The 26827-nt window shown below is 39.7% G+C and overlaps 1 protein-coding gene across 5 annotated transcripts in view; it reads right to left on the reverse strand.

Annotated features, from left to right (window-relative positions):
* camta1a (calmodulin binding transcription activator 1a) overlaps window positions 1–26827 on the reverse strand; it is a 357406-nt gene that overhangs the window by 172547 nt on the left and 158032 nt on the right. For all 5 annotated transcript variants that reach the window (XM_078950301.1, XM_023956772.2, XM_023956777.2 and 2 more), the window contains one exon: window positions 2093–2160. Coding sequence is in view for 3 of the 5 variants with exons in the window: in XM_023956772.2 (XP_023812540.1) it covers window positions 2093–2160 (68 nt within the window). In the remaining 2 variants the exon portion in view is untranslated. The remainder of the gene's footprint in view (window positions 1–2092; window positions 2161–26827) is intronic.

Consider the following 26827-nt stretch of genomic DNA (forward strand, 5'->3'; position numbering starts at 1 on the left):
TGGTTTTGCTCATGTGCAGCAACACACGTTTCATAAAAATACACCTGTGGGCACTTGCAATTGGTTCACTTAATCTTCTCTCCCTTGTGTTGACAGAATGGCATCGCTTTTCAGGGCATGTCCTGCACTGGGTGTCACCTTGGTCAAACAGCTGGCGTCAGCTTCTTGAGCTTGTGAAGTGGTCCACTCCCATGTTTATGACCTGCATGTGTCAAATATGTTACATGCATGCAGTGCATCCTTGCTGCGTCGGGCCTCTCTGTGCATGACACCGCTGCTTATCTTTGCCTCCCACCATAACCCTGCTGACCCAATCCAGCAGTGCAGGCTAGGGAGGCATTAGCCTCCTCAACCTGTTCCCACGGGGGTCATCCCGCAAAACAGAGATGATGATGGCACAGCCACAGTCAGACCCGCCCACACGTACCTTAAGATTTGTGATGACAAATGATAAGGCAACACTTAACCACAGGTGCCCCAAGTGTGGCCTCTTACATGTGACCTTCAACTGAAAGCTTTTCATGTAGAGGCCGACTATCAATCACCTCCAATCAATCACACACATCCCTTCACCTCCTACCAACCTTTCTTGCCCCCAACATCCATCACTACACCCTACCCTTTCACTGACATCTAGAAAAATAAAAACACTTCACAACCTTTCTCCCTGTCTGTCTTGTCTACAAACACATGCATAAAGGAAAGACACACACCAGCAGACACATGCACATGCACTTGTCCTGATTTTAAGGCTTTGCTATAACTTGTCATCTGCTGTCGTGCTGTCAGGGGTGTTGTCTGTTGGTGTGCTCTTGGAAATGCTCCCTAGGGACACATAGGTAATATCAACACCTTCACTAAGACAAGACCAAGATGGTGGAACAGTATGTTGGTCATTGTACTGCTGACCTTCAGAGGAGACAACTATAGCATCTTTGTGAGAAAGGCAAACATCTCTTATGTCACATTCTAAAGTTTTCATGTGGAATAATAAAGAATTTCTGACATCTGTAACGTTTTTAACACTGACAAGGTGGTCTTTTCATTATACAGATTTGAATTGTATTAATTGAGCTTATTTACCTCATTGCCACGAGACAGCATGCATTTAAGAGATACAGATGAAGGTGACTTTAATAATAACTGAACCAGGTGTATGTTATGGTTGCATAAGCTTGACATTAGATTCAAGTTGGTGGTTTGGAGAGCCAGTCCTTGAAAGTAAAGGGACATTGATGATAAAAAAGAAAAGAAAAAAGATAAATAAAAAAAGAGGTGAGCATAGAGCTTTTACAGACTGTAATTACACAGGAGAACATATTCTAATTGGCAGTGTCTTTATGCACAACTATAATCAATGTTTCTCTGAGGCATGAGAAAAGAGAAGGGTAGGGGGGAGCAGTGGCTTCTATGTCAGAAAGCCCAGAGTCCATTTGCACATGGATGGGGATTGCAAATACTGCCAACATAGCCAGTCCAACTCACAGAGAATAAAATGGTCTAAATGCATAAATATGTATAGCTTAGAATAGGAATGATGCATGTAATGTGTCATTTTTTAATGCCAAAGATGTGCAAACACCTTTCTATACACACTTTTCTACAAGTCAAAACCAGCTCAAACATTTCTTAAAAATCAATAGGATGTGTTTTTCATTTATCTCTATCCACATGCCTAAACAATATGAGATTCAATGCAAGGCTGAAACTACTCCACTTTTCAAAAGATCACAGCAGCTCTTTGTATTTCTGTCCACATGTGGGTGGGATCTGCTCTGCATTTTGGAGTGGTAAATGTGCAAATACAGATAATACCAATTTAGCTGGCTATACAAAGCAAACATGCTCCTTTGTCTTCTGTTTTGGTGGCATGCTAAAAGGAAGTTATTGGGCAATATTAATATTCTATAATGTATCAGTAAACTATGAACTTTTCATTCCCCTCTGGAGCTTGAGGTTGCTTGGGAAACTGTGCTACATAAATATGTAAAACAAATTATGGTAATTTTGGCTTTTTGAGTGAAATATTTGTAAGGCAATAACTCCTAAACTAACTCGTGTATTCAAAATGGCTGGAGTGCAATAGTCTTACCTTGTTTTAGGGGATGTCGTTAGCCATTCTTCATGCTTTTCAAATGTTATCAAGTAAGCTGCAATTTCCTGTGAAAATGAGAGAAGAGTAGAAAAGGATGGAGTCAGGCTTACATTTGTCATCTCTAATCACTGCTCTCCTGTGTTTGTAATACATTGATGAGATGACTTAATTGATATTCAGACAGTCTAACCAGCAGCACAAACACAGCAAAGATGGAGACCTGGGCAACGCCTGGGAGTTCAGGCAGGTAAACGCACCCTGGTAGAAGTGAAATGAAAGGCAGAAGTGGGATGCAGCTGAGGTCAGACCATCTTCTGAGACCATCTTTGTTATGAAAGCTTTGATCAAGTTCTCCTCTGAGAACATCAAGGTGCTCTCAAAGAGATTGACGTCTCTGTGTTTGAGAGTGAGCAGCTTTTAACATTTTAGGTCCAATCCTCTCCCAAATCCCTTTGATCTGCCCTTGACACTCCTCCAAGTATCAATCCTCTCTTTAACCTTTGAATAATAATTACACACAATTCTCACAATATTGAGATGCATGCGTTCTCCTACTTTGGAAGAGGCTGTAGATCCTTTGGAGTGGGCTATGTACAAAGAAACGTAATAGATCCACAGAAAAATAAAAAAATAAAAATAAAAATAAACCTGCCACTGGCGTAAATAGATGCTTCAAACATTTTAATGTTTCTCGAGCTCACCCTGCACACTGTATCCATCTGTCAGCATGTCAAAGGGATCATGTCAGCCTATACCCTACCATTTTATTATCACATAAGTGGGCAAAAAAAAGCATTTGGGACACTAGCAGACATCCTAATAATTATACACTGACTAAAAATATAAAAATATAAACGCAACACTTTTGTTATTGCTCCCATTTTTTATGGTATGAACTCAAAGATGTGAAACATTTTCCACATACACAAAATAACCAGTTCTCTGAAATATTGTTCACAAATCTGTCTAAATCTGTGATAGTGAGCACTTCTCTTTTGCCAAGACAATCCATCCTACCTCGCAGGTGTGCCATATCAAGATGCTGATTAGAAAGCAGGATTATTGCATAGGTGTGCCTTAGACTGGCCACAAGAAAAGGCCACTCTGAAATCTTCAGTTGTATCACACAGCACAATGCCACAGATGTCGCAAGTTTTGAGGGAGCGTGCAATTGGCATGCTGATAGCAGGAATGTCCACCAGAGCTGTTGATAGGGAATTGAATGTCCATTTCTCCACCATAAGCCGTCTCCAAAGGCGTTTCTGAGAATTTGGCAGCACATCCAACCGGCCTCACAACCGCAGACCACGTGTAACCACACCAGCCCAAGACCTCCGGATCCAGCATGTCCACCTCCAAGATCGTCTGAGACCAGCCACTCGGACAGCTGCTGAAACAATCGGTTTGCATAACCACAGAATTTCTGCACAAACTGTCAGAAACCGTCTCAGAGAAGCTCATCTGCATGCTCGTTACTCCAGTTCGTCATCGTAACCGACTTGAGTGGGCAAATGCTCACATGCGATGGCGTCTGGCACGTTGGAGAGGTGTTCTCTTTACGGATGAATCCCGGTTTACACTGTTCAGGGCAGATGGCAGACAGCGTGTGTGGCGTCGTGTGGGTGAGCGGTTTTCTGATGTCAATGTTGTGGATCGAATAGCCCATGGTGGTGGTGGGGTTATGGTATGGGCAGGCATACTGTATGTTATGGGCGACGAACACAGGTGCATTTCATTGATGGCATTTTGAATGCACAGAGATACCGTGACGAGATCCTGGGGCCCATTGTTGTGCCGTACATCCAACAACGTCACCTTATGTTGCAGCATGATAATGCACGGCCCCATGTTGCAAGGATCTGTACACAATTCTTGGAAGCTTAAAACATCCCAGTTCTTGCATAGCCAGCATACTCACCGGACATGTCACTCATTGAGCATGTTTGGGATGCTCTGGATCGGCGTATACGACAGCGTGTTCGAGTTCCTGCCAATATCCAGCAACTTCGCACAGCCATTGAAGAAGAGTGGACCAACATTCCACAGGCCACAATAAACAACCTGATTAACTCTATGCGAAGGAGATGTGTCGCACTTCATGAGGCAAATGGTGGTCACACCAGATACTGACTGGTTGTCTGAGTCCCCTGACCCCCTCAATAAAACAAAACTGAAGATTTCAGAGTGGCCTTTTCTTGTGGCCAGTCTAAGGCACACCTGTGCAATAATCATGCTGTCTAATCAGCATCTTGATATGGCACACCTGCAAGGTGGGATGGTTTGTATTGGCAAAGGCGAAGTGCTCACTATCACAGAATTTGTGAACAATATTTCAGAGAACTGGTTATTTTGTGTATGTGGAAAATGTTTCACATCTTTGAGTTCATACCATAAAAAATGGGAGCAATAACAAAAGTGTTGCGTATATATTTTTGGTCAGTGTAAGTGACAGAACTTATTTTTTACAGGAGAAAGTTAAAAAAAAAAGTTCAAAATGGGATGAAACTTGATGTTATTTCTCATAAAAAGAGGAAATTACTATTATATAAGAATGTACGTTTCAACATTTTGAAGCACCAACACATTTTCTATCACGTATCGTCACTGAACAACTCATTTTACTCTGAGCGGTGCACATGTTATTTCGGCATTTTTTTACCTTTAAGGATGGTTGTGATGATGGTACCAACGAAAGCAGAGATGATATTCTAAAAGTTTAATGGTACATTTAATGTTTCAAGATTTTTTCAAGGCCAAAACAAAAAAAGGCTATATTAGCCGCAGCTCACGTTTTTCTTTCTCAGAAAAACCCTCAGGTACTAAAAGTTTTTTAAACCAAGCCTTGGGCTGTACCATGTTAAGGGGACATTGGTTGTTAAACCTCTGGACTGTGAAAAGGATAATGCTGTTATGTCATTTTTCCATACCAAGTGAATCATATCTACAAAAGGCAAAGGTAACCCACAAATCAAATAAGGAAAACAAATGGACTCCAATGTAAGTCAAGATGTTTTGTATTTATTTGTTTATTATAGACATCTTGTAACCATTTCAATTTATATATTAGAAAAAAGATCTTTAAAAAATTCAGTTTAATGCAGCTCATCAAGCCGTGGTAACACATGCACTTTAGTGGATATTGGTTTAACGGACAGGTGATTAAGAGGACCACGACCCAAGGGACAACACTTTCATTTTGGGATTGAAGCTCATTAAAAAACATAAGCTGCTGGAGCTCATTTTACCCAAGTAATCTCCATGGAAAAAAGCAGAAATGTATATATTTTAAATATATATACTGGTGACAAATGTAATAAGAGTTAATTCTACCGTATCTCATTAGTGTCTTTTGGGTTTGACCCTGTAAACTGAGGTGTGGCCTTTTGACTAAGTGGCACCCAAATCCTCCCATATGTCAGTCTTGTTTTCCTGGCTATTTGACATTTTCTCAAAGGGCCAGGTGTGGATGACCATATGGTTAAGACAAAAGAACAAAAAAAAGGCTTCAAAATGTCTCTTTAGACACAAAATCATGTGATTCCATTCAGTGTAATCATCGCTAATATCTCCCAAAATTCCCAATGCCAGTCATATTTCTCTATTGAATTGTTCCTCTGGCTAAAACTCTTGTTAGATGAAAGAAAATATCCAACTAAGCAGCATTAATGTCAACTTCAAAAAGAGTACAATTACAACTCTATTTTGTGCAAATGTTTAAATATAAAATATACATTTTAACAGAACTAGGGGCATATTATCATGGTAACTTAAAAGAAAATATACTTTTAGATTGTTTGCGTTTTGTTCTTTCTTCCTTTTTCGACCAGTTGACTATTGACAGCTACAACAGCCACCCAATGGCTTTTTTGAGGCTGTGTCACAGAAGCAACCTGGCACAAACACTACACACTGGCGATAGCCCACAGAGATGCTGCAGGGTGTTGCGATTAGAGGGGTTCCCAGGCTGGCAGGGGTCCCAAAAGGAAGGGGGGTGGTAGCACGACTGGAACCGCTGCCTCCAGGTGCAGGATGGGAGATAATGCTGTGTTGATTAACTTCCTGTTCTTCTGCCATAACGACCAGAGGCACTAAAGCTACAACAAGATGGAGTCTTGAATTAAGGAAAAGATTAGACTGACAAGGAAGGCTCAGATCTGCTCCTTTATTTTTAAATGTTTTAAACTGAAAAACATATATATTTTTAAAAACACTGTTTCAACAGTAAAGAGTGAGAATGTCCAGATGTTTTAAACTGAAAAAAAATACTTGAAGAAAAAAAACATGATCAAGGAAAAAAATACTTTTTCTTTGCTCATCAAATGGGGACATTATTTTTTAATTATGCATTTGTAAATAAATGACTCTAGCAGTTATTCTATTAATCCTTGCTATTCTGTAGTCATTTTAGGTGGAATAAACAGCAGCTGGAAGCTTCTTTAGAGACTACTGTTTCTGTTAACACACAGCCCCTTCATCACACTTGTCTTTAAAATCCAGCAACAGCCTCCGCCTCAGTGGCAGCAGGTGAAATAGGGGGCCACATGGTCTCGTATTTTTTTAAAAATTAAACAAAACAAGAAAAAAGATGGGCGCCTCTATCTCTAGCTCTCTGCTCACCCCTCCCTTTGTGAACAGATGCCAGGGATTATTCCGGCCCCCGACCAGCCATAAAGGTGCAATAATCTTATGGTGAGGAAACAAACAAAAACAGACGTGCAGCCATTAAACAGCTGCAAGGAGACAAAGTTTGCATGGGCGGCATTATGAGAGGCTAGCGCGTTAAGGTTGAGCAAACACGCTGGAGGGTTAGAGAGAGGCAGGGGGGTGGGGGGACTAGGCTGTGTGCTCAACACTGATGGTGCATCAAAGTCAAGCCAGCTGCCGTCAGCGAGCTCAAGACTATCTGCTGACCTCACAGCCTCTGGTTCGCTCTCTGTAACTGGTGGAACATTTAGTCCTAGCTCTCAGAATGCATAGGTTTATAGACACTCCTTCCTTACTTAACTCCTTTTTTTCCCTCATCTTCCCGCTGACGTGATCCAGGTTTTGTCTCCATATGTTACTAAAATCTGTACTGTTGTGTTCTGCACAGCTCAAATTAAGGCAAAGTCCCAGAAGCCTGTGCTAAATAACAATAAGCATTTGCTTGCTTTAAAGCTGAGTCTGAGTGTGAACAATGCTTTCTCTAAATGGCACAAAAAAAAGGATCCCTTCATTTTCTGGGGTAAGAAACAACCTGGAGCTGTTTGTTCTAACACCCGTCTAGTTTGTTTCTTTTGTTTCTCTAAGAGATGTGACACTGTTAGTAGAGGAGGCCACAATCAGAACATGACAGATCAGTCTGAGGGCCGATAGAGATAGAGAGGCAAGAGCGTTCTTGTGTTTCTGTTTGCCATGTTACAATCGGATGGCCTGATTACTGTTACCTGTCTACGCATGGAACGTTATTAACATCCACTTCGGGGGCTGTCACTTCTGTACTCGTCAACGTGTCTCCTAGTTGCTTATATAGCCCCCACATACGCTCATCTAACTTGCATAGGTCTTTTTTTTCTTTCCCTCCCTAACCACCGAGGTGAAAAGGAAAGCCACCGTGAGAAAATTTTCATTTTGAGATGACTGGCTTTTACTGTCGCACTTTTCAAAAGATAGTTCCTTTCTGGCGGTATAACATTTTCCCTAGAGAGAGAATCATCTTTTGAGAAGTCTACCTTTTTGAAATCAGAAATGACACTAACATATTCATCCCACTTTGTGTATTTGCGTCAAGAGCAGGAAACTTTAAACAAAAAAGGGCAGATGCACTGGAAGTCCCACAATGTGTACAGTGATTGTCTCAAGTATTGTGATGATATCAGCAAAAGTTGTTTGTAGACATGATCAGATTTATTTCCGTGGAACTCTCCCAATTCCACAAAACTCAGTCAAACATGGCAGTAGAGTTTGATGGACACATCTTTAAGTCAATTTGTGTCAAACGCTGTTCTGTTTAGACTCTCAGTCATCAACTTTTGAGTTCTTCTAAATTATCTAAGGACCCTTTTTTTTTTCCAATTACTGCATTTTAGTTGACATAAAATGAGCTATGAGGACAATAAAAAAAAAGCATCCAGATATGCTGCGGTGTGGATATAACGGTACCTACAAGTTTAATACCGTTTGTGGAATTTGTTACCCGTTTTAAAAATCTGCAATTTACCAGACATGTAGGACCTTGAAGTAATGACTCAGCCTACCCCATATGATGTTTGCTGATGTCTGCCAAAACCAGACATCTATGAGGACAATACCACACGCTGAAACACACACGCTGACACAAAGAGCTCAAAATTACTGTACATGTTTGTCCATTACAGTATTATTCCAGTTATACTGGTACTCTAGTGACACTAATGAAAATGCACTTAATGAATAACTGTATTAGAAAAACTAAGTTTAGCAACAGTATTGATTGCAGTAAAAGCTTGAGCTAATGAAATGAATATGAGAGGAGAGGAAGACGTGAAAAAAAATAAATTAAGTCTGGTTTGAGAGCTGAGCACAGTGCCTCCAGCTTGCCTTATGGTAAAATCTAGGGAACACATCCTCAAAGCTTTGACCTTGCCCTGTATTGAAAGCAGGAAGTGGATGAGATGAGAGCCAAAGGAGGGAGATGGTGAGAGGAGCCCTCCCTCATGACTGGGTTATACTGTGGAATGCCAGGTCATCTGATATTTCCTTTAGGGCAACCCAGGAAAACCAACCTGACCAGGGCCATGCACAAATGGACTGCTGGTGTGCTTCAGGAGGGCAGAGGAGTTTGCTGAAGCATCAGGCAATCACAAGATTACATACACAGGCACAAAAAAAAAAGTAATGCAATTAGACACAGATGGAGATGAGCACTGGAAAAGAGGATGAAGGCGGAGGAGAGGTGGGAGCAACTGAAAATGGAGAAGATAATCAAAAAGAAGAGTCGAGGAAGAAAGTTTTATATTTTTCTCCCTTTGACAATAAGAAATGCATTTAAAACAGTAGAAGTGTGAAGATATGGTGATTAAAAAAGGAGAGCTTGGGTTTGATTCTGCAAGCAAAAGCACCTTGGCTGAATTTTTTTTTTTTTTCTTCGGTTTTTCTTGTATTGTTGTTTATACTTCATGAATTCTTAATGCTCCTGGAATAATGTACCACACATTGCATTTATATAATCTCATATGGCCACATTATTCTTTAAGCTAAAGAGAATAGTGGGGTAAAGTGGACCGATTTTGACAAGCTTAAACCTTCAACTGGCTCTTAAGATTATCATTATAGTAAAGGTGTTTCATAAAACAAGGCAGCATACATGCAATTAAAACGAATGCTCAAAACCGAGTAAAGGGAGAACAAACTAAGAGAGACGACCAGGAAAAAAGTGAGGAAGAGTTTGGAAAGTGAAAGTAAGCAACAATAGAATATGCTGTTGACAGCTGCTCTTGGCATCTGTTGATGAGGAGAAAGGCTCTTCTACGAGTCCCTGTGCTGGGTTTAAAAGACGCCCTCACCAGCACGCTGCTCGTTACAATCTGCATGGGGCTTCCCTGCTGACAGGGAGAGGTGTAAAGCACACTCTGTCCACTTTGTTTCTCCACTGTGAAAAGGCAACAGATTTGTTGCCCACTATCTTGCAAAAGACAACAAACATTCCTGCAGTTTAGTGATCTATATGCATCAGAGTGATATGAAAGCAAAAAAATCAATCAAACACAACCCTGAGAGCACAAAAATGCACCATAACCCTTGTGTATGTCCAGTATAATCACCCTGATAACATAGACCTTAAATTGGGAGTAAACCATTCCTACAGGTGTACCGTCCAGCCAAAACATCTACCGGATCGCTTTAAGCTACTGCAGTCCAGTGTCCTTGTTCCATCCAGCACTTGGAAAGACCAAGGCAAGACGTTCATTGGCCTACATTATACATAGTTCTGGGATCAATTTGGCATTGATCTTGGATAGTGATGCTTTCCAGTAGCTGGTCAATGCTTCTCTTCACATTTCTGCTTGGCATGCTGGTCACAGGACTGTTCTGAAAAAGGAGGCATTCTCTTGGGGACACTCCTCTCACTCCTCAACGCCTCCCTGCTCCCAAAATCAATGTTACCTACAGCAGCTGCTCCGCCAGCATTCTGTTTTGTTTACTATATCTCTTCTATATGCTACATATTTTTGTACAAGAGCTTGCAATAAATGACTAAAGTAGCAGAGGACCAGGGTTACGTCAAATGGGGGTTGTTTTTTTGCATGTGTGTTTTTGTGTTTGTGTGTGTGTGCGGGGGTTGAAGTGTCATGATCAGACTGACAAATTTTGAGTATTTTGTCAAATATTTCATAAAGTTTTTGAACAGTGAAAAAAGTCAGATCCAGTATCAGCAGAAGTTACAGTAAACTCCTTTAAGTTCAAAGGTAAAAACAAGTTGAAATGTATTTTGATTTGTATTCCTGAACACCCTAGTGGGGCATAGTTGGGCCTGCTACAAGTGGTGGGTTAAAATGACAGGAAAACAATTTAATTTTCAGAATGAAATCTTAATATATATGTAATTCTTATTTAACAAATTACTACTGTTATTTATTTTTAAATCCGTTTCTGTTCTGCAAATAGGAACTTTATGAGATTCTCCAATTTCAGGCATTTTTTTTTCATCCTTCATCACTGAATTAAAAAGTTGGAACCACAAAGTGATGGAAAACAAGACAGACAGAAGGATGGAACCATGACAGATTGAGCTGGCATGAGGGTGGCTTTGTACCTTTTAGTAGCATGCCCTCTGCCTTGAATACTACCAAAGAGAATGTAGTAGTTTGACTTTGAATGACTACAATGATGGGCCACCCCTGACCATAGAAACCAATAAGTGAAGACCATCGAAAAGCACTATTTTAAAAGAGGGTGCTGCAACTTAAAGTGTACGGATGGAGCTGCATGTGCTAAACAAAATAAAGACTGGACATGATGTTGACTCAGATAAAATGCATTTATCTTTGTCAGTCCTAATTAGGGCGGATTGTGACCAACCACTTGTTGCTATGAGTGCGTGTTGATATACGGTGCATATGGGACCTCCTGTAGCTTTACCCTTGAGAGTTGTATGTGCGCTGATTTTATTACACTTCCTCTTTTAGCATAACTCTAAGACGTATAGAGGCTTGGTACAAATGTGGAGAACTGCATTAGTAGAAGGGGGACAAACTGCATATGAGCGCTCTGCTACAGGACATAGTGCTAAGTAACCGAGCTCAGTAACCTCTGACGTCCACGCTGCACGTCCACTTAATTAGCCATGCTAAAGGTTGTGTGTTCCCTACTGTTGACAGCCCAGCCAAGGAGAGCGGAGAGTGACGGCACCCCCATGATGGTGACCTTACAGCAGCCCCACTGCTAAGACTCCAGACTGTTCCCAAAGCCCACTGCTAAAGTTTTCTTCTCTCTTCTCTGTTCACGAAACACAAAGCTGCAGGAGTACTCAAACTTACTGGATGGGGGGGGGTTACTCTCCCATTGAACATACTTTTAAATTCTTTACTATTCTTCTTTTATTCGTCATGTTTTATTTTTTTAGCAGACAGTAGATATTAAAAATGTCATGTCCGATTGTGCAGCCGTCAGACTCCAGGTCTTCTTGATTCTTAATACATTTTCACATTTTGAAGAGTACAGACATGAATGTTAGATTTGTTGTCTTCATCTGCTTTGTGTCAGAAAGATATTACAGAAAAATATCCACAGAGAAACATTAAATGTCATCTACATTTAATTGAGGTAGGATTTCTCTCACCAGAAACTCTGTAAGAATCAAAGCACTAAACATCAAACTATCACAAAAATGTTACTTAAGTCAGGATGCTATGGCTTTATATGGATTTGAAGTGACAGCGGAATACAGGACATCATTTTTTTTTTTATTAATCAACTGCTGCCAGCTGTCATTTCAGGCCTCCAGCAGGAATTATTCAAGGACTTTATGGAAATCTCATATTCAGTTGGTTCTAAAACTAAATTTACTTTCAACTCCAAAATCCTTTCATGTCTGTATTATCCTGAAAATTTCACAGACATGGAAACTTGACTTTGACTTTTAATCCAAGACAAACACTGTCCAAAACCACCTTCTCCACACAGTCTATTGTTTCAGCGTTTTAGCCATACACTTCTTTTAAGTATGACATGGATCTTTTTGCTCACTTGTTTTAATCATTTTTTTATTAATAGAGGAATAGTTAAAGTATTGCCTTGGGTCCCACAACTATTTCTGGGTTTTCGGCGGTTACATCATGAAACAGTGATCAATAGCCAAAATGTAATTTTAGAATTTGCCAGTATCGATCTGTCGATCTGCGACGCACAAAACAGCATGTCATGTAAAAGCACGAAATTTCTGTTCAAAAAAGAAAGAAAACTGTTATGTGTTTAATCAACTACAGTATTTGTTGTAACATTGAGAAAGAAAGGGTTCAGCTGTCCTCTTTTTCCACAAAGATTGACATGCTCTGCTCTTATGAGAGATAGAAAAGACATGGAGATAAGACAAGTCTGAAATCTCACCCATGAGATGACTGGATCTCAAGCTCGGGCCAATTAGCTGACAGAAACTCATATTTCCCCAACAACTCGTGAGCCTAAAAGGATCCGCCTTTGTCCATCAAATCCATGCCTTTGTCTCGTTTTTGCTTCTCCCTGCCCAGTTTGCCCAACAGTCACATTCACACACAAGACAGAGATTTCATTCTTACAGGAAGAAGTACTTGCCGTTCCCACTGCTGTTCTTGTCATGCTTCTTTGTCTGAAAATGCACACATTTATGAACAATGTCTCTAAATTCAGCCGGACAAGTCAAATCAAACCGTACATGAACTGCATTAATCTTTTTCCAGCACCTGAAACCTAATTAAATCATGTGGTCCTAAGTTCAGGATAAATTCTGTTTTTATTTTTTATTTTAAGTAAGTGTGACTACATGTGGATTTGATTCCATCTGTCCCAAGTATCAATGGCCATTGTTTCGCTTAACGGAGAAGCTGTCAAACGTATTATGCCACTTTGCGTTTACATTACAACAACTGGTATGGGATTGTGAAGGTCACAGACACCTAAGGCCCAACAAACCTGAGGCGTTCCTGTTTTGTCTCCAAACTCCAGACATCTATGTAACATTAACCACCCACGTTTGATACTGTCAATGAGCACTTAACACAAGTAATATTCTTGTTCAAGGACATTTTAACAAGAAGAGTCGACCAATTGTTTCTATGCATGTAATAGAAAATCTTGATGGATTTGGTGTTTGTTTCAGACAACTTTTCTGCCTTTATCTGCACACCCCCAATCTTACCGTCCCATCCAAAAGTTAGGGAGCTCTTTATAGACGACAAGGATCGATCAGTCAGATGCTCCAACGTCCTGTTCCCGTTGTGAGCCCAGTCTGGCTTTTTCTGTAGCCCTCGCCTGTTTTTCTCTCTCATGTCGCCTGCTGACTGCACGCTCTTAATTAAACATGCCGCATGGCTATTAATTGTCCACTAGATTCAATTTGTTCCTCGGGCACACCATGAATGGGCCTCTCTTCCCAGGACAAAGGCATCCGAACAGCCGTGTCAGAGTTGAACAAAAGGCTCTAGCCATCATTTCTGTCTTAACCAACCCGGGCTGCTACAGCTCACAGGCAGCCTCTGAATAAGGCGTTATCCACAAGATTTTTGAAATGTTCAAAGAAACCAACATGGAAATTTCCACTTGATCTGTCATTTGCCAAACTGTATTATGCCAGAAACAACATTTTATTGAAATTCAGCAGATACACATTTTCGAGGATACTTCTCCATCTAATAATTACTTTATAAATCTTTTTTTTAATATATATATTTTATAAACTGCTTTTTCTTTGATTATACATTGGATTTTTTAGACAGATAAATATAAACCTAATGACAGCTGAGATGAATCTTGGAGCAAGCAGCTGCCAAGGCATAATATAATTCATGGCCATGCATCAATGTTACTGAAGACTGCTTCAGCACCCAGCCAGAACCCACAGAGCCAAGTGCCAGCACATACATCCCTCTGCAATTCCCTCAGTCGTTCCACCTCTAAGTCACCCCAGCCATCACCCCAATCAATGGCCCTTTCCCAAAAACCTGAAAGCTCTGGGTTCCAGTTGCTGCCAAAAAGGCCTATCTGCAGCTTTTTTATTTATTTTTTGTGTGAATCCTCCAACCCTTTTAATAAAACAAGCACAAAGTTTTTCCCCTTTTCTCCTCTTAAGCCTCACACAGAGCAGAATCCAATCAAGAGCTGCTCACATACACAAAGACATACATACTTTTATATAGCAAACCTTGTTCAAACAATGTGTAGTGGAATTTTTAATGAGAGTTAGACAAAGGTGCTGTAGCATACAGAGAGGGAAGACATTTTCCCCAGCGAGCTTCTATGCTTGCCTTTTCAGCAATCCCAATATTTTGCTGCTGGTGTACTCACCAAGCATTTGAGGAATTACTTATTTAAAAGATAAGGTTTCCTGTGTTGTCAGCAAAAAGCGCCTCTTGTCCATAACAGGAGAAAACCAATGCAGTGTGAAATCAAAGGTCACCCAGAGACAAATAGCACTAACAGGCGAGAGCAAGGGTGACAAACGCTCCCTCAATGCGCTCTCCAAATTAATTAAGAGTGGAGATTTAAAATAGCATCTCCCTCACAAGGAAGAACAAGCGGCTTTGTTGTTTTGAAAGCAGGACTTCTAGGAGAACAAACACGTCCCCCTTTCCTTTGTGGTAATCCAAGAATGTTTACTCGTGTCTCTAAACTGTCTCTTTCATTGAATGTTTCATGTGTTTAAAAAGTTATTGATCTCAGTCTTGACAATCAGTTACCTCTGCTGAGCTTGCTTCGGCTGATCATGTTAGCCCATCTTCAGCCTAGGGCCCTTGAGGGGGGGTTGCATTAAACACCTTACCCCAGGCACCCTGATAATCCAGAGAATTTGCAGGTGTCTCTTTCTGGCCGTGACCACAAGATAAGAACAAGTCTGAAGGGCAAGACAGCAAGCAATAGGCAGTCATGAGTGTGCCTTTTTTTCCAGCCCACAGTCAGTCACCTGGTTGAGAAGATAGAATAAAAACAGCAGGTCATACACCAAACTTGGATTTAGACGCCTCACTAGTGAACAGCTAGCGTGAAACATCTGCATCCCCCTATCTCTGCGATGGCGACACTATAAGCTGATCATTTACTGGATTACTCTGCAGTGAGCTGCTGCCTGATGTGCATTCACAGATCAGTGTAGTGGAAATGTTTATACGGAGTGAACGGAGTGATGAGAAAGTTGTTCCAGTGTCTTAGATAAGCATGGGAAGCCTGCATGCTGGCCTTAGGCATGGATCATGATGCACTCACCAAGCATTGATCCCAGTCACAATGAGCAGTCAACCAGTACCAACCCAGAAAAATAACTAGCAAGAGTTTCATTAGTCCAAAAGGGGAATGCCTAGTAGGGTTATGAGTGAATGGATTTGCTGCACTCCATTCACTCAACCTGTATTAATGCAGAAGTAGAATTCTACAAAAACTCTTAATATACAGTGAAGGGCCTGAGCCAGGAAGAAGCATTTAATTTGAATAAATGTTGAATGTCTTCAGTTTGGGCCAATTAATCTTACAAGAAGTATCTGATTCCGGATGGAAAAGCTGTGAGAAATAAAAGTTTGGCTAATTAGATTTACCATCAAGGCCAGTCACTCCACACTACATAATATTCTACAAATATATTGCATTTAAAATTGTTCATTTACAATGTATTAACAATAAGGGCTCCTTGCCCTTGATATTGGTGAAATATGGAAAAGGGAGCTCATAGCACCTAGTCAGAGTATACCAATCATGTGTAAGGGTATGCTCAGCTGCATCTCTTGCCCTTTAAATGGTCATTTATTGTTCATTAAGTACGTGTACAAGTGTGCGTGTGCGTGTGAATGCTTTTATCTTCCTAGGTGTGTTTAATACGCTTTTCTTTCCCCAGCGGGGGGCAGCACCACTCTGGCCTCACTTTTTCCATCCACTCATCCATCCCACGTCTTGTCTAATTAAACATCGTTAACATTCATCCCAAGGTCTTATGCAGATGAGCACGGAGGGAATGTGGTGCACTGCGCATTAAGAAAACAACTTGGGGGGTGGCAGAGAGGTGAGCTCAGGGATGAGGTAGGGTTGTAACCGAATTGAGACGTGCCTGGATATCTCCGATTTGACCTCATTCATCAATTAATTACCACCATTAGTAGGAGGTGATGTGGAACCAAAGCTGAAATCACTGCAGCGTAGCATCTCCACAACCAGTTTGTTGACTGTGCATGTGACCAGGTGTATTAAAAACAGAAACCCATTAAGCACTGATGGATGTATCATTTAGTGCGTTTAGATTTATGTGTACATACAGTGTGATCAGAAAGGCAGACATGTAGACAAAGTGACAGCCATCAAGCCAAACTCTTCCGACAGTGTCTCCTCAACAGAGCTGTGATAACAGTTCTGTCTTGTCATGTGGCTGTCACTTTATCACAGAGAGTCCCACACACTAGACCATCACCAAAAAGCTCTGTACCAGAGCTAACAGCCAGAGGTTGGACTGGGAGTTGACAGAGGTGGTCAGCCCTGGTTTTAGGGCTTCAACAAGATTCTCACAATCTGACTGAAGTTATTTGAAAAAAAAAAAAGAAACACAGGGACACATCCTTCTGGTCTACACACCCGTCAGTCATTCTAGATACAATTTTTAGTTTGAAGACATTTTTACAACCTTCCATGTTTCCATAAAATTCCAGTCAGTACTTACTCACAAACCAAACAAGAGATGTTGGAATGTAAGCACATTGCGTCACACTAAACAAAAAAGTGACTTTTTTTTACAGAATTTAAAAGCTTCTTACAATTGGTGTTATATGTTTTGTCCAAGGAAAAAAATACTGTTTGTATTGTATTGAATTGTATGGCATTGTATTCTGTTCTATTCAATTAAAATATGAATTGTCATTTCATAACCAACTTAAGAAATGCAACAAAACATTAAACCATGCAACAACAACCAAAATTAAAACTGTCATAAAATATTTTCGTTCTGCATTGTTAGCAATTGTTATCGTCCGCTTTGGTCCCGAAAGTGTCTGTAAGACCAAATAATCTCTTTTGTATTTGGATTCTTGGAGAAATGGCTACCAATAAAACAATGAATACAGATAAAATTAGAACCAGAGAGAACCAGTGTCAAAAGCAATCACCTTTTGGGACTAGGTTGGATCAGAGGAAAGAACAGAAATAGACACAAATCAATTATTGTGTACATTGAACCCAAAACCAATGACTTGGCTGACAGTTGAACAAACCACTGAGATATATGTATCAAAGCCAACTCCTTCCCTTTTCTTTCTTTCTCTCTTGTTTCTCTAGGTAGCATTTAAAAATTCAAAGCGCTTATATCTGGGAGACGCATTATCACTGTAAAATTGAAGATATAAAAAAGTTTTGTAAAATAACTTTAGACAAAGTCTGCAGGCTAGTTCATTTTAATTGATAAATGCAAGAGCCAAGTATATTTCAGATTAGCATACATCATAGTGCAATTTACTCTGATACTGTACTCAAATCATTCTTGTCTCCATACAGCTGGGAGATCTCAAACGGGCTTAATTTAAATTTTTTAAGAGTTCATTTTGAATTTGAGCTAATCAACCAGCATAATCTGAAAGTTAATGGGGTAAACTAGCCAGAAAACTTAAATTTACCATTCAGTATTGTTTAAAACTATTCTAAAATTTGTTAACTGTCTGTCATTTTGGACTAAAGAACAAGCTGTGATTAGCAATTTATTTTGTGAAGCTATTAAAAAAGAAGAAACAATGTTTGAAGTTATGCACCAGTGGATTTATTCAATTGTTTAGCAGAATTTTCTGTGCAATTTTTACTGCTGGCTTGGTAACTGCTTAAAACAGATTTACCAGGGACAAATTTGTGCAAAAAAAGTTTCTTTAAAATCCCACTCTGATCATCTTTTGATCTATTTTAAAAGCATTCCCAGTTGTCTTTTAATCATGATTGTGACGTTTTTAGTGGAAAAAAACAAAACAAAAACCGTTGTTCTGTATAACATAGTTTCTGCAAAGCGTTCATCAGAGTAGTGGGCGGGATTTTATTAAATATAGGTCAATAAACACAATATACAATGACAAAAAAAAAAAAATCAAAATTTCTGAGTATTCCTCTAAAAACCTTTATCTGAGCACAAGCCCCTCCCAACCCACAACAACGAGTGGGTCCTCACATTGTGACGTAGATAAGTGAGGAACAGCCCCTTCCAGGAAGAGTCTGTGCTGCCAGCACCGCCCCCAGGCTAATACAAACACGCACTTCCTCCGAGGAGCTCGTTGTGTTTGGCAAAGACACTTTCCTTTTAAATATGAAACTACCTTTACAAAAGTTTAGATGTTGTTTGTTTTCGTGGGTGAGACGCAGACAAGCTGCCACACAAAGCGAAAACGGGTGCCTCAGAGATCGACTTGTCTTACTTCCGGGTATTGAAATGAGCTGCAAAGAATAACAATTTTTTCATTTAAAAAAAAGGTATTTTATGTGCCAAAAGGTAATTTATTATCATGTGACATGGACATTATTTACTATAAAGAGCTTAAGATGGTATAGGCCCTTTAAGATTTTAGCTTGTTAGAAATGCTTCTTGCTTAGATGTTTTTTAGTTACTTTAGACCTGTTTACTCTCTTGACTGTCGCCTCTGAAATCCTGTATTTGGATAAGAAATAGAAACTTCCCCAGGGTCAGTTTAAACCCTGACAGTGTATGTCACCTTTTACACTGGACAACAGTACATCTGAAGGGGTATCTTGTTGTTTGAGCTCCACTCATCCTTTCCAAGTATTTCCCTCAGTTGCTTTTGTTTTTCTGCCATGTTATTTAAATAGAGTTTGTGAATTTAAAATGTTTTTTTTAAAACCGTACTTTCAATCCTGTATGATTCTGGTGACTCATCTGTTATTTTTTTGCTTTTAGGACATTTTTTAAAGATGTATCATCTTAACTATAGAAAGCATATCTTGAGAGCAGTTCATTCCTGTTTTCAAAGGATGAGCTCAAAGCTGTGTAACAATGCTGTGCAGAATTATACAATAAAAAAAAAGATAAGCGGGTTTGAGTCATTTGGTCCAGTGATTAAATATTAGAATGTAGTCTTATGTTACTCTAAAACACGTATACTTGATTTTTGTCACTGTAGGGATTATTTAAAATAGCAGATATATAAAATATGATTAATGACTTAAAAAAATATTTGAAATTATTTTCATCCTAAAGTTTCTTTAGGCAATTTTTTAGCATGATGGCTATTTTAAAATATGCTTTTATTGTAATTATCAAAGATGTAACACGTATGAAAAGAGTTGCAGTAGCCTGAGTACATTTTGTAAGAACAGTGCACAATCTTTATAAAGGATGACACTGAAGAAGCCCAGCAAAGACATAAATGTAGAATCATTTGGGTTGATGATGAGGAGGATGACACTGTTTTAGGGACACATGGGTGGTTTGATTACCACTGTATATACTGGTTAATTTACACCAACTTCTCTGTAAAGTTCACTGAAAGCTATTACTTAGGCTTTTTCCATGCCAGCATTTTTTCTGGTTTAATCTTTCTTCTAATCTTTTTTTTTTGTCTTGTATATTCGACTTAGGTTTGTCCTATTAGTGCAACTTTCTGTGGCATTGCTAACACATACATGAATGTAAGGGAATATTTGTTTAGAACAGTTTAAAAAAATTCTTATAAAATCATTGCGAATGAGGCCCATATCTGCTAATCCCTTTTTCCTTTTTTCACAAGCCCACTTAGCACAATGATTATCGGTAAGATCACCTTGAAATGCATGCAAAATAAGAAAACAAAAGGGAACCAATCTCGTTGGAAATAATGAAAATAAATGAAAATGTATTGCACAGTGTTTAATTGAGCGGAATGCTGCAAAGTGTGGCAGTTCATGTGGCTTAAAAGAGAACCTGCTGTGGCAGTGAAGCAGTTGTAGTTGTCAGTTATTCACACAAAACTTGGACTTGTGCTTTTTGGAATCCATGCTGATGGTCTGCTGTGCATGGCAGTACAGCACAACACTTCTTAAGATCCTGTTTGTAACTGTGTCTGGAACAAGAGCCTGAGGGAGGAGCTTGCTTACACTCACTCACCTTCACAGTCAGCGTCAGATGCAACTCTGCGCACAGCATGCCTCCTGTAGGCACTCAAGCACATATGCAAAAACCAAAAAGTGCACCCTCGAAAATACACTGCACACAAACACACACTTGTCACACAAGCTGTGTGCACAAACATTATAGGGTCAGCTCGCCGCATGTGGGCTTCTCCAAAGCATGAAACGCACTTTGTGCTTAATGCATATCTGATGTGGTTCAGGCAAGCTTGTCCAAATCTTCTACCTGTCACTGTCCACTTAGGTTGGCTTCCAGGATCGGCATTTTTTATTAGGTGCTTGGCCTGTTTTTTTCCACACACATAGAAGACATGTAGTTCTTGGATTACCACTAGTGTTTTCAAGAGGTCAGAAATAAGTTAGACTCAGCATTGCTATGGATAAACCTAAAAGCAGGGGGCGCTGTTTAGACGGCTAAGTACTTGTAGCCAGGGTGAGCAGAAGGGCTAAGGAAACGATGATAAAGTGCGGCATTAGTGCAGTGATTAACTCCTTTCCTCGCTCTTCCTCCTCTCGTTCAGTCCCATTTCCTCCCACTGTGGGAAAGGAGGGGAGTCTCTGATCAGTGTGTGCGAGATTCCCCTGACACACCGTCCATCTGTGAGTATGAGATGGCAAGTCAGCAGGCCATCTTCACCAGCATGCTGTTGAGATCCCATCACAGTGTCTCTCTATTACAAATCCTTCCTCTCAGGCTCTCTTCACAGCTTTGAAACCTTGATGAGATACACTGTCTCTTTTGATATGATATGCTGAAGGTAAAAGCTGTACTACAACCACACACCTGTCACCCATGTACTACAATTACAAAACAATGTTAACAAAATGCTGTGGAACTATAAAAATAATAATAATAATAACAATAATAAATAACTATCAAACCACTACTTATCAGGGTTGTAGTTAGTGTAATTTTTAGGACTTGCAAGTTTATGTATTCCGACATTTTAACCTTTTTTTTTAATAACTACAGTATCAGCAGAACTGTTTTAACAATTAGATAATACAATTAAAATTTTGAGCAAATGATTAATATTGTTTTTGTAAGGTAATATATTTTGTAAATGTGCAACTAAATTACGTAAAACCAAAGTAGACAGTAATTTAGAATAAAATACTTTAATCATTCTTTGAGGATTTCAGACTCTGTAAACTTTAAAGAAAGCTTAATCTATGACAAACATCTTTTTTTTGTCTTTTTTTTACCTTGCTAGATACTCACTTGCTTTTGTCATAAGAGATTATAAGAAAACCCAGAAAACAACCACCAGACAATTCCTAAAATCCTCAGTTAGGAGCAAAATACATACATTTGACTTGGCATTGATTTTTCCCTTACTTTGTAAATAGAAAATATACAAGAATCTCTCTTTAAATTTGAACCTTCAATTTTATTTAAGCTTGTTTTATTCCAAAATCTGTCAACTGTTGAAAAGAAACAAAAAAAATACCAAGTAGAACATCAAAACAAGCATGTGTTTATTACTTGTTTGTTATTTAAAAATAACTACTGGAAAGCGAGAGTCCCAATCAGGAACTGAAATACTTTTATAGTAATGATACGTTCTAGCCATGGAGTAACCAGGTAACTGTAGTTACTGACTTGCAGCCTGAGGTGATGAAATAGTTGCATCTCTTCACCTAAAACCCTGTTTGTTTGCTAAAAAGAAATATCACCAACTCTTGTTAGAAAGGATCTCCAAACCCTAAGCACGAAATTCTTTTGAGATTTAAAGTGTCATTAGGCTTCACACAGTTGGGTGTGTGGACTGTTGTTTTCTGCATTTATCTATCCGCTGGGGAGGCAGTCAGCAACAGTCACAGGCTCATTCGGGAACAATTTGGCAGCTTAACCCCCAGGTTCCAACTCTTAATGCTGAGTGAAAAGCAGAGAGGCATTCAGGCTCATTTTAAGTCATTGGTATGAGCAGATCATGGATTCAAACACGCAATGCTCTAGTCTTAGTGCCTACAACCAGCCACTAGGCTACCGAGCTGTTTTCCTCAAATATAAATTATAAAGTGAGTCAGACAAGCATGTGAAAGTGCTGACTTTTTTACATGACAAGCTATATTGCAGAGATGTACTTTATATACATTATTGGTAGATTCCTTTCTTTTACATTTTGAATAATTAATACATTTTGATATTTCTCTTTTATGCAGACTTTAAGTGACAGTTTAAACTACACACTTGCTGCATCTTTTAATAACTATAAATAACAATTTAGTGTAAAACACTCAAAAAAAATCCTTCTTTTCATAGTAACAGATATTTAACCTTTTATTATTACAACAGTATGAAAATGGAGTAAAAGTATGGCAAATCCATCGATACATGGTTCAATGTGTATCATAAAAGCTTTTACACTGTTTGTGATACTTTAAGACTTTCGCCTTTTCCAACCCCCACTAGGTGCCTTAAAGTAAAAGGGGTTTTCACATTTAACTGTGCATCTTTTCAATGCTGTTTCTTTACTCCTGGCACTATACATTTTCAACAATTCAATTATATGTCAAGGCTTCCTCTTTTTTATTTCAAGCAGCTGTCTTTTCTTTTTTTTCCTCATCCTGGAATTACTCTTCTATTATTTAGATTATAAATTGCCTATTTGAGGTTTGTTCCCTGTTTTGGCGACAGGTAAACATCTGCCTTCTCCATTAAACAAAATTTAGCACATAGCAGACAACATTCTGGAATTGACCATTAGTAGTGGTTATGGATATAACCACCATTCTCGTAATTATTCCTCTAATTTATCTGTAATTGCACGACGGCTTTATGGAGTTATTCTCACCTTGGATGCAAAGAAAAAGATTCTTGACTTTTTGAAAGGTATTCATGTTTGGGCGATTTGCACAAAAACCTATCCATGATGTCATAAAAGAGCAGAAATAAGTATAGGCAAATCCAGGTCTCCACTGTGGCAATTTTGCTGGAGAGCTTTTGTACTTGTGACAAAGGTTTCCAAATTGCAGTCAGCTTTTAGCCAGGCTACTATTGCACTTCTGGTCACCGAGGAGATAAGCCTGTCTCCCTGATCTTCAGAGTCCTATAATCATATGCAATTGTGGTAAAGTGAAAAGAAAGACACGGCTCTTTACTGGGATCTATGGCTTATTGTATCGTATGTGTCACACGAGCCAGGGATCAATAGCACTCAATAGTCTATTAATAGGCAAGTCTTGACTCTGCTCAGACTATAGCACCAGCCTGTCCACTAAACCAGGCCATGAAAAGGAGGGTGCAATAGAAACCAATTCTCACTCCTCTGTTAGCTGCAAAAGTCTCTTAATCATCTCAGTTTTCCATTGACTCAATGCCTTCTCTGTCTCAACGAAGGCCCTTCTCCGAAAAAGGAAGCTAACAGGCGGCTCCAACACCCCCCCCCCCCCCCCCCCCCCCATCTCCTCCTTGCCATTAGGAATATGACGGTCTATTGAAGAGTTTAAAAGAGAGGTCAATGAGGATTTTCCAGCTGCACAACAGCATCATTTCTGTTGAGACTGATGTATTCAGATAATAACTTTAAATCAGTAGCGAGCACCACAGTATCACTGAATGTTTTATTACAATAAAAATCTGGTTGTTTATTGAAAGAATCCCCCTGCTCTCCTTCACCTGATGATGATAAGCTGCCCTTTAAACAGGAGCGATTGCTGATGGTTGCTCGGACAGTTCAGGAACATCTTCACTCTAAATACAAGTGATCCGCTTAATAGACCGTAAAAGTTATCTGACACAAAACACCAAAAATCCGACTCCAGTCATTCACTCATGCAGGCAATCAAAGGACACCTGAGTAATAGAAAACAAATATTGATATTGATCTGGAGTCTTTAATTTCCTCCTGCCTCTGATAATGTCGAAAAGCGAAAAGGGCTTTAGGCCTTCTTCTGTTTACCATCATGCACAGATTACCACATCAATTCTGGTCGAAGGAGATTTATTGATAAATTCTTTTGTGTTTGCTATAGCCTGTCATTTTTTCCAAGTGCCTTTATTAAATACTGCACTTTAGTCTAAAGAAGTGCTTATTTCAAACAATTTGCCTGATGGAAAATAAATAAACTCTGCAGGCTGCTCCCCCACCACAATGTTGATGTCAGGCTTGTGCATACGATTTTTAAAGACATGCAGGAAGAAGGATGATGCAGTCATTCAATAGGATGATGCATGTATTTTGTTTGTTTTTTCCGTCTCCCACCCCGACCGCCACAGCCAGTAGGGAATGTAACTGCGAGGGGGGAGGCGGTCACAATCACATGATCTCCCCATGGTAGTTGATCTCCGCCGCCCCCCCTCCTCCCCTTTTGGGAGATGGGGGCTGTCACATTCATCTTTGTCAAGGCACGGCATGCCAGCCATTCATCAGACCTGCCAGCAATGGCATCCCTTTCCTCCATGTGCCCGGAGAGTGGGCACGTCTAAGACTGACCGCATTCCAGATACACACAGATAGCAACACACAGACATTCTGATGGATTCATTTATTAGGCCTCTTTATTACCCAGGGGGCCAATGGTGAATTGCAATGTACTGAATGCCACGGCATTCCACAGATATGCTGCTGCCCTCCAGGCCCTCTGCTCTCTTGGACAGGCTTTCAGAGGGTACAATAATCTTCTGAACAGTGCCTCATTAGACACTGAAGGTCATGTGGATTATGGACTCGAAGGTGGAAGTCAGCATTTAAAACAGAGAAATAACATCTTCTTTTTTCATGGTTCTTTGCATCTGCAAAGCACTTAAAAAGCTTAAAGTATACGATCTTACCTTGACAAGACAAGACTTTTTTTCTCATCTGTCTCCATGTTCAGGGCTGAACACTTCTTTTGTTATAGCATGTTGCCTAGTCTGCACAAATCCTGTGGCTTTTTGAACCGTATTTTTAAAAGGCAGCTCTGAATCAGTCTTTTTGTAGACTACGTGACAGCCGGCAGATTCCAAAGCAATTGGAGAGAAACCAACCACCAAGTAGATGTGTGTGGATAGAGTTCAATACTGCCTGCAAAACTTAGTATTATTGATTGCCCAGGAAGGTAAATTCAATATAGTCTAAAGAAGTTAGAATTGTGGATCTACAAGCCAAGCAATTCAATAGTGTTCATCTCATGCAATGGTGAGGATCTGGGCACTGTCTGATTCAATCCCAGAAGCTGTGTAGAGGGCTAGCAGGGATAGGAGAGCCAACAAATGCAATCCTCTGCAGTTTCAGAGGCGATCTTAGGAGTCAACAAATTTAATAGAGCCACTTTATCCCTTCATATGTTCGTGCAACTGATTTAGTGTGCGGAGGCTCCCCCTGTAAAGCTTGCGGGAGATAGGGAGTTTATCCAAAATAAACTGTCGTCTTTATTGCATCTTTCACTGAGTCCAAGCCAAGACCAGGTTTAATTGTACCAAATCCATCGCATGTGTTCATGCTTGTCACTCATGAGTGGTGCTTTTAAAGAAAACCGCTCTACAGCAAGTTCAGTCAGCAACAATAACCATTGTGAAAGGATCTAACCAGTGTATTGCTTAAATTTGATGTTACTCACAAGCAAAGTAAGCAGGTGGATTTAAAAAAAATATATAAAACTTTAAAATGTTGAATACGTTTTTATCTGTAAAGAGAGATGCAACAGCACAAGGGCGACAAGACTTAGCTTACCCTGGACATTAACAATCAAAGCCATATTAAGTGTGACATAAATTAGCCACAGATAATATAAACTGGTGCACAGGGAATGGAGCAGGGATATGGTGTGACTACTTCAGAGGGTAGGATACATTTCTTTTCAATTAAGGGTATGAACAATGTCAAAGTGTGTCTGTAATAGATTCAAAGATTCAAAGATTTTTATTGTCATTGTATTTCTACAACGAAATTCTGTTGGCACTCAGTCAAAAAAAGAAGTAGACATCAAAGAATAAAAACCAATATAAGAATATGAAACATCTGAAATAGGTTAAGAAGTTTTAAATATAAATTTCATAATAAATAAACAGCTTTATTGCACATTCAGTGGTATGTTACACTGAGGGATGTCCGAGATGAATACGATTTGAGTCAGTGGGAGATAGAAAGCGCAGGGGGGTGATGGAGACTACAGCTCTGGGAAAGAAACTGTTTCTCAGTCTATTTGTCCTTGTTTTTAAAACGCGGTACCTCTTGCAGCGGCACAAACAGGGAATGTCCAGGGTGGTTGCTGTCCTTGCTGATGATTCGTGCTCTTCTTTTTAAACGCACTTTGTACACTGCGTCCAGCCGCATGGCCGGCCCTCCCTATACGCGAATTACGCAGCCGCGTAGGGCCCCCGTCACTATCAGGGCCCCGAAGTGGCGAAAAAATAAACAAAAAAGACCCAAACCTGGCAACCAATTTCATAGAATTTACGTACCAGCGTGCGCTCTGAATGTTGTGCAAGAGAAAGTTGCCTGCACTTTTGTGATCCCCCCTTCAACA

The sequence above is a fragment of the Oryzias latipes genome, chromosome 7 (genome assembly GCF_053564925.1).
Source record: "Oryzias latipes strain Hd-rR chromosome 7, Olatipes_Hd-rR_3.1".
NCBI classification, from domain to species: Eukaryota; Metazoa; Chordata; class Actinopteri; order Beloniformes; family Adrianichthyidae; genus Oryzias; species Oryzias latipes.